Here is an 8,980-nt window from a genome sequence, read left to right on the forward strand (position 1 = left end):
GGTTAATACCAAAATAAAAAGTTCCGGTAAAGACTCATTCTCAATGAATTTTACCAAAAATTGGAGGCAAAATTATGCATGCAAAAATCACAAAAAATTTTTTTTATTTTCAAAAAGTTTATATTTAAATAACTATTAAAAATAAAAACATGCATACACATCCTTTTAATTTCTACATGCAAAACTACTTTATTATTTCATGAATCATATTTAATATTGATCCAACATCTATTTGAATGCGCGCACATACATTTCATCAGTTAATATTAAATAGGGTATTATATTTATTAGTACGGAAGCGATACAATTTTTCCAAAAAAAAAATGAATGAAATTTTTTCTTCGTTTAATTTGTTTTATATTTATTAGAAACTATTCTCTTGCACTTTTACAGTTACATAATTATATTAATTTACATTTTTTTCTCACTATTGATTGAATTGCCCATTTACTAATTCTTGTAAATCTAATATTTGATCGTTGCCGCCAATTTACATAACGTCTCGTCTCCAGGATTGTGTGTATTATTGAGAAAAAAAAGCTAATATTATAGAATACATGTAAAAAGCAAAGGAGTAAATATAAAAAAGGGAGAGAGTGGTTAAATATATAATATATATTTATATACATATAGATATATATTTATATATACCAATAAATAATTTTGAGAAAAATAAAAAGGTAAAGGTTGCATGATTGGACAAGAATAAGAAATTGAGAAGAGTTTAAAGTTATTAAGGGGCAGACTTTAAGAATTTGAGTTTTAAGAACACAAGATTATAGGCAGATCAATAGAGTTAGTACAGTAATTTAGTACAGATTAGCTGGAAAATTTGATAGATCTTGTAAGAAAACAATTAATAGAGCATTGATATCAACAATTATTATCATTTTAGCTGATCTAATAAATTTAGAAAAAAATAACAAAGATGCAACAGCCACAACAACCAAATGATATGTTCCATACATCAGTAGGAGATGGAGTAACAGCAACTTGGGTAGATCCCGCACAAATGGGACAAGTAAACAATAATTGCTTCCCAAATCAAGCGCATCCATCATCAGGATATTATCGATTGGAAGTAGATCAAGCTCCACTCATTACAGTTCCTGTAGTACAGGAGATTCAAAGAAGAGATAAAATTATTGAGGTACCTCAAACAATTATTAAGGATAAGATCTTACCAAAGATTTATCATCAGGAAGTTATTCATGAAGTTCCAAAGCTTGAAGTTGAGGTACAAGAGAAGGAGGTTGAAGTTCCAAATGTAACTGTAGTAGAAAAGGTGGTTGATTTAGAACATATTGTTGGGTTCAATCCAAAATACGTACCAACTTGGGAAGTTAGGGAAGTACCAAAACTCGTTCCAAAATTTGTTGGTGAACAAAAAGTCCTTTATATTGAAATTTCTCAAATTCAATATGTTGATAAAGTAACTGAAAAAGAGGTTGTTGTAGATGTTGTTGATAAGGTAGTTCCAAAAGTTGTCGAAATTGAAGAGCCAATAGAAGTTATCCGATATAAATGGAAAGAAGTTTATGATGATATACCAGTTGTTAAATATGTACCCAAGTTTGATGTTGAGGTTGTATGCCCTGCTCCAGTTATTGTGCCTTATGTGCAGCCAGAAATTAAGGATCTACCACCAGTTAAAGTTACAGTTGGCCCAGATGGTAGAGAAACCAATATGGCTCAGGATTACAATATACCAAATAATAATGTAGTTTCTTCACCAAATTCTATCCCAAATATGAATGCTAACTTAGCTCATATTAATGATATCAATAGCTCGCCCTTCCCATTACCAGAAGGAAGCCAACCAGTTGAGCCAAGAATGCCACAATTCATGAAAGGAAATATGCCAGTAAATGTTAGAGTAATGCCCCCACATCCAAATAATCAATAGATTTGAATTATTTAAGAATGTTTTCATTGTGAATAAAAGATATGGGTATTGTAACTAAGAACATTATTTATATTTTTTTTCAATGAAAGCACTCTTATTAAATATATCGTTGCTAACAATTGATCTTATTATATCATTTTGCTATCCAAAAAATAGCAAAGGCAAAAAATCATAGTAATGGAAAAAATAATGATTTAGTATCACCAATCAAATTTTTTTTTTTTCAATAGATATCAAATATATTTCCTTAAATAAATAATAATACTAATAATCAATAATTGCTCATTTTTATTCTTGCAGTTTTTCTGATATTTTTGTTTCAAAATACTTTATCCATATTTCTGGAACTTGTGAATACAAAAATCCCTCGATAGTTTCGTAGAAATTTGAATCTTCCTCTTCTAAAATCCGGAAACCATTTTGACTTATTTCTAAACTTACAATCTTTTTTTCATTAAATTTGCTAAAATTATCCTTATTTTGCTGAAGTCCCAGCGTAGCCTTTGCAATTATTTTATCTTTATAACTATTATCAATTTCTGACAAGGTCAATATATCCCCAAAATTGTTCTCAATATGTTTGACTACTTCTTCTAAAGCTGCAACCATTTGCCATAAGAAATTTTATCCCTTAATAAAAGTACTTACAAGGCTTTGATTTAACTTTCAAAATTGTTAATTTCTCTACTACTTTATTTGACTCGTTCCCCACAAAGATGTAATGTAAAATATAGCATAAACTTAGCCCGCTCAGTTATTTTTTATAGTATAAAAATTTTTATGAAATTAACTATGAAATTGAAAACCTGTCAAAGGGAGATATTTTATTCAAATCTTCTGTGATATTGTCTTTTATATTTTATTCCATAATTTTTTGGCTTATTTAATTAAAATATTAGAACAATAGAATATATATTTTTTTTCTTATTAACCTCGCAGTTAATTCTTTCCAACAATCATTTTTCTTCTATTCTCTTCTTTATACCTTGATTTATTCCGATTTTAGAATTATTATTTACAAGATAAAAATCTGTGCACTAAAAACTTGTCTTTTTTTTTTTGCTTGTCATTTATTAGCAATTTATAATCATTCTTAAATGCATGCACCAATGTTACAACCGCCTTAGAATCATTACCCCATTTTTTTTTATTTGCATGTGGATTTACGCCGGTACTAGTCAAATTGGCACTGACGTGTCAACAAAAATTGCATGCAAAAAAAATTTGGGTAGAGGGGAGATGAATAAAAAGCAGTGCTGAAACATTAAAATTATAAAAAAAAAATTTGGCTTTGAAATAGAAGTGTAATTGAAAACATATTATTGGGCAAAGTTGGTCAATTATAAAATCTTGGAAGAAACAAAAGAAAGGAATTCTTCTTGAATTAATTAATTTGAATTTGAATTTATAATGAAAGTTTGAATATGGAAGAAAAAATTTCAATTACAAAATATTTACCATTCATTGTAAGTAATAATATCCTAATCATACATTTTGAAATAATAATATCAAAAACTAATTCTGCTCTACCTAGTTTGTTTTATTCTTAACGGCAATACTTTACTTCATATACTTTGCAGTAAGTTTTTTTGTTAAAAACAAACCAAATATTTACAACTAATTAAAACCTAATTAGTTCCACTTATTACCATTACTTCAAATTGGAATTTCTAAAGCATTTAGAGTTGAATCAAAATTTCAAGAAGGTAAGTTAAAGGGCACCAAAATATTTATATGGTACTAAGAAATCGTACATTACAATTCAATAACTTTAGGTGTTAGAGATTTTATCATTATAAACTTTTTGTTTACATTATACAAAATCTCATTATTCAAATCTTTCTTTACAGATGCAGGTAGAGTTCCTGTAACTGAAGAATGGAGAAATACTCCAGATCCAAAATTAATATTTGAAAGAAAAGATGATGGAAGATTAAGATTCTGCAAATATGAACTAGTATATAAACCAGACAGAGCTCATTATTGTCGCCAGTTAAATAGAAATGTACTAAGAATGGATCATTATTGCCCATGGTTTGGAAATTGTATTGGATATTTCAACTATAAATTCTTCTTTCTTGCCCTTCTTTATGGATGTGCCTCACTTACGTACATGATGTTTAGTCAAATTAACACTTTGAGCAATATTTGGAGTGATAAAAATGTAACCTTTGGCCACTTATATCTTGTTTCGCTGGGAATCTGTTTCAGTGCAGTGCTACTCATTATAGTAGTTCCCTTCTTCTTATTTCACGCATATATTACCTCAAGAAATGAAACAACAATCGAATTTTGCGAAAAAAGAAGTAAAGAAAAGGTAAGTTTTTACTTCATTTTAATAATCAGCCTTTTATTGTGCATTATAATTAGGGATTTACATATGATCAAGGAATATATAAAAACATCCAAAGTGTATTTGGTGAAAATCCGTTTTTATGGCTTGTTCCAGTCGGTTTGCCACCATCAGATGGGCTTTTCTTCCCAATAAAAAAAATTGAAAAGGAAGTATAATTTTTAAATCAAGTCCCGGCCACTTAGTAATGAAACATCTATTTGTAATAATTATTTAAATTCAAAGCTAATTGCTAAAACCTTTTTTATCTACGTCATCCTTAACAAAACTTCTATTTTTTTAAACATAGATTATTCAATCAAAAAAGAGACTGACATTGTGTATGATTTATTATTTAACACTAATAAAAAAAAATGTGTATTTCATATATATTCGACATCTCACAATCAATTTTGAATTTTTTTTTTTTGCATGCAATACTTTCACCCCACAGACTCGAATCTACCGCTAGCGTTTCCCGCCTAAACAAGCAATGGGGTGTAAAATTACTTGAATCCCTCATCCACACAAATAAATTGCGCAAATAAAGAATAATTGATATATAAGGAATTTGTTTGAAGGAGCTAATTTGAGGGGATTTTTTTAATTGAAATATCGATAAAACTCAAAGCTTAAAGAAGTAATTAAGACATAAATCATAGAAAAGAGTAAAATATTAGTATTCACTGTTTAGATTAGAGGAAATTAAAAAAATGAGCGAACAATCTAATGTACAAGCAGTGCAACCAGAACAACAAACACAACAGATTGCAGGAGCACAAGCTCAGATTGGAATGAATGCAGGAGTAGCATCTGCAGGTGTACCATACAGTTCCGGCATGGGCCAAAATATGGTATTCCAATCTATGGCAGGAGGAAGTGGTTATTTCTTCCCTCCAAATGGCTCAGCCCCAATGAGTATGGGAAGTGGAGCATTTGCAAGTGTCGGAATGCCAGGAATGTATGAACTCGACCCAAATATGCTTTCAGGTGGCTATTCTGCTCCTTATGGCTCCGCTATGGGAAGTAGCTTCTATCTTCCAAATCAATATGGAGGTTCAGGAATTATGACAATGCCATATACTTATGATCCTTATGGCTTGATCAACCCAGGAATCATTCCTCCAGTTGCAACAAAGATAGCTAAGAAGAAGAGATCAGGATGCTGCTAAACAGTTTTCATTGAATCACAATCGGCCTATAAGATATAGTATAGTTAATCTACTGTATTACGTAATTACTCTGTTTTGTAAATCTTTTTTTTATAAAGTTGTATTGCGACCGCTACTGTAAAAGTAGCCTTCTTGCTGCTTGTCTGACTCTTACATCAAATGAAGGTGTTAATATTGGCTGATTTGCCTCTTGGAAAGGATTCATTAGGATTTTTACGTACAAATCTCTAACCTCATTAAAAAATTGTCTTATATTCTCACTGCTCTTGCCATGATGTAGAAGTAGAAACTTTGTGTGTCCTGGTGTTACAAATGCCGAAATCTGGGTATCTCCAAGCTTATAAATTGTTCTCATATACCTGAAATAAAAGTTTAATCAATCAAATTTTTCTATTTTCTTAAATTTAATAAACTTACAATGCTGAATTTCTCCAAGTATTCTCATCCAATGCATCCAATGAAGCATGAATCAATAACTCGTCGGCGCAACCATTCGATCCTATTTTCCCTGTGTTATTAGACAAATCTACTTCATATAGGGGGGAGTCATTTCTTCCCACTATTGTAAATATCAAACAATCCTGATTTGTATGTATCATAACCACAAATTGATTGCCTAACCATCAATTAATTAATTAGTTAATATTTCAAATAACCCGCCAAAATTGACAGAAATATTTAGACTTGAAAATAGTCAATAAAAAAAGTCAAGATTCAAATAAAACGTTTTAAAAAATCATTTATTCAGATGTCTATAGGCCTTACCAATTAACTTTGGAAATATTCTTCACTGAAAATGTCCATTTCAACAGAATGTTTGGACTTTTCAGGGTGCCAAACAATATAACCATTTCTGTGGGGTCCTTTTTTGAGGTTGTCAAAGTATTCTCCTAAATTAATTTGTAAACAACTTGTTCTTTTATCAAAAATTTTACACTGTTGAAACTTACCTTCTCTAATGCAAATCCTCTTCCTAGTAATGGGGTCCTTATAAGTAGCAACGCATTCTCGATCTTGACCGTACTCCTGAGGTAGTCTATTATAAGAGGAGCTATCAAATGCAACGTTTAATGTAGGATCAACCCTTGTTTTGGAGTAGATTTCCTCTGTGATTATATTTAAGGTATTTTTGTATTATTTAAATGAAGTTAACTTTTTTATAATTACTTGAAGCTTACCATATGTGAGGCACTCTGGGTCTATATTGGATCTAAACCAATAACAATTGGCATTTATATCATAAAAGTATGCCAAATGGTTTGCATCTGAAGCTTTATAGTGGATTCTCTTTCTATTATTGTTTCTTAGATGATACTTATACACTTTTCTATCAAGGTCTGGAAGAATTTAATTGTTATTAGTTGTTAAAAATAATAACTTACACTCTAATTCATCTATAACAGGGTATATTCCCATTCTTTCTGCTTCAATAGGAGATTCAACTTTTCTAATTACTAGAATATAATTATTTATTGTTTTTAAATACTAGTTTGAATAAACATACATTCGTGATTAATTTCAGCCTCTGTACTATTAGAATACATCTTCTCATATTCCAACATCTTCTTCACAATCATTTTGTTCGCATTGTCTTTCCTGGACTTATGTCCTTGTTTAGGTGGCTTTATAAATTCTTTATAAGCCTCTTGATTTCTAGTTGGTGTTAATAAAGTTAAATTATTAGACTGTTTGGCAACCTATTTTAAACGAGTTGCCAAGCTATTATTAATTTACCTTCTTCTTGTCTTTTCTATTTCGCTAAACTCTTCCTTCTGTCTCTGAAATTCCTTATAATGACTAGGATCTAAATCCCTCTTATTATGATACTCGTCAACTTTGTATATATTTTCCTTTAAAGATGGAGAGTCATACCCAATAATTGCCTTTTCTGGTAAATAATATGGATAATTTGTGAGATCAGAGAAATTTGGATAGTTATTAGTGTTTATTTGGCTAAGAACATCCTTAGCTGAGCCATAAATCTGAGATTTTACGCCATTTAAATGAACTAGTAAAACCATAGATAACAAACTTAAAGACTCGACCACAAACTTTCTGAACTTGGGCATTTTTTAAGACTTACTAATTTCTTAATCGCAGCTTAATTTTCCTTAATCGACCAAGGTTTAGGCTTAATGTGGCCTATTTTTACAAAAATCCGAGCATCCTGCATTGTCTGGTATTGATAGTCAAATGCATGCAAACTTAGAAATCAGCAATTTTTTGCGAACTAAAAAATTACCAGGAATTTGAAGTTGTTCATAGAAAAAAGTTTAAAGTTAATTTAATTATAAATGAAGGAAATACAAGATGAATCAAAAATGTGGTCTGGAACACGTAATAATGATTTTGAAATATCACCAGAAATAAAAGAACAAAGTCAAACTTTGAGCCAGCAAAAACATTCAAAAAGAGTTAAGAACTGTCTGACTTACTTGTTAGTTGCAGCTTTTACAACTATTGCTCTGATTTTAATCTTTGTAATTTTTGATAAAAATGGAAGAAATCCTATCCAGGTTTATTTCCAAGGTATTTTCCCCTCAAAAGCTGGTGAAAGAGAGATATTCAATCCAAGCTTACAGAAAGTAGCTGATGGGCATAGCTTTATGGAGAAGAGTGTGACTTCTGAATACGATAATGGTTCTGAAAAGAGTAATAAAATTGCTCATACTTATGATTCTGGGCATTATCAATCAGTATTAGAATTATATATGAATAGGCTCTTTGTTACTCCTTTGAATAAGATGAGTTTAACCGTCCCAATTAATGATCAAGTACTTAGAAGTTATCAAGTTGAAGCCATTGATTATTCAATAGATGACGAAATGATTTTGTATCTTTCTTTAGAACACCAGCTTAAAATAAATAATGAAACTATGGTTTTATATGATAAATCCATGAATGTTATTAGCCATTTTCCAACTTATGAAGATGAAGAAGGTACCGAAAAGAAGAATATCAAACAAGGATCAAATAACCAGAAAAGTAGTAATACAGAAAATAAGCTCAGAAACAATGAGAATAAAAGACATTTACAGCAATTACAACAGCATGAATACTATAACTATACATCTACATCGGAATGGAATCATAAGCCAGAAGTTGTTAATAATATTATTCCAACATATTATCCTAGGAATCCTTATGTTCCACCATATGGAAATCCTTATTATTTTGCCCCAAATATACTAGTTCCTTATGTATATATTTATTAAGAGTATTACTAATCCAATAAAATGAGAATTAATTAGATTTCTTTTCATTTAGGCACGATTTATCTCAATAATCTTAATAACTTCTGATAGCTTTATTAACCATAAGCTCAATTTTGGATAAAATATCATCATTTAATAGCTGAAGCTGACCAGCTGGGGCTAATATATGTAAAACTATGAGAATATCATTAGCTTACTAATTCATTTCCAGACTGAATAAATTTTTCGCTCCAATCTACTACAAAGTCTAAAGTTGATTTACCCCTTAAAGAGAAAGTCTCCTTATTTATTACCATAATAAAAATTACACCAAGCTGCTCAGAGATTCTCCAAAGAGAGCTAAACCCTCTATATG

At 30.1% G+C, this 8,980-nt stretch overlaps 6 protein-coding genes across 6 annotated transcripts; 4 read left to right on the forward strand and 2 right to left on the reverse strand.

Annotated features, from left to right (window-relative positions):
* The first annotated feature begins 928 nt into the window (after positions 1-928).
* Chro.80575 (Pfs77 protein) lies at positions 929-1,906 on the forward strand. The annotated part of the gene is made up of 1 exon (XM_660921.1): positions 929-1,906. The coding sequence occupies one exon, from the start codon at positions 929-931 to the stop codon at positions 1,904-1,906; it is 978 nt and encodes a 325-aa protein (XP_666013.1).
* Positions 1,907-2,194: 288 nt separating this feature from the next.
* On the reverse strand, positions 2,195-2,515 carry Chro.80576 (hypothetical protein). Its single annotated transcript, XM_660922.1, has 1 exon — positions 2,195-2,515. The coding sequence occupies one exon, from the start codon at positions 2,513-2,515 to the stop codon at positions 2,195-2,197; it is 321 nt and encodes a 106-aa protein (XP_666014.1).
* A 1,405-nt stretch (positions 2,516-3,920) lies between these two features.
* Positions 3,921-4,394, forward strand: Chro.80577 (hypothetical protein). The annotated part of the gene is made up of 1 exon (XM_660923.1): positions 3,921-4,394. The coding sequence occupies one exon, from the start codon at positions 3,921-3,923 to the stop codon at positions 4,392-4,394; it is 474 nt and encodes a 157-aa protein (XP_666015.1).
* Positions 4,395-4,951: 557 nt separating this feature from the next.
* Chro.80578 (hypothetical protein) lies at positions 4,952-5,410 on the forward strand. Its single annotated transcript, XM_660924.1, has 1 exon — positions 4,952-5,410. One exon carries the CDS (start codon positions 4,952-4,954, stop codon positions 5,408-5,410), a length of 459 nt encoding a protein of 152 aa, XP_666016.1.
* A 1,730-nt stretch (positions 5,411-7,140) lies between these two features.
* Chro.80579 (hypothetical protein) lies at positions 7,141-7,479 on the reverse strand. Its single annotated transcript, XM_660925.1, has 1 exon — positions 7,141-7,479. One exon carries the CDS (start codon positions 7,477-7,479, stop codon positions 7,141-7,143), a length of 339 nt encoding a protein of 112 aa, XP_666017.1.
* A 225-nt stretch (positions 7,480-7,704) lies between these two features.
* Positions 7,705-8,625, forward strand: Chro.80580 (hypothetical protein). Its single annotated transcript, XM_660926.1, has 1 exon — positions 7,705-8,625. The coding sequence occupies one exon, from the start codon at positions 7,705-7,707 to the stop codon at positions 8,623-8,625; it is 921 nt and encodes a 306-aa protein (XP_666018.1).
* Positions 8,626-8,980: the final 355 nt, after the last annotated feature.

This window comes from Cryptosporidium hominis (genome assembly GCF_000006425.1).
Source record: "Cryptosporidium hominis TU502 chromosome 8 CHRO018192, whole genome shotgun sequence".
Lineage (NCBI taxonomy): Eukaryota > Apicomplexa > Conoidasida > Eucoccidiorida > Cryptosporidiidae > Cryptosporidium > Cryptosporidium hominis.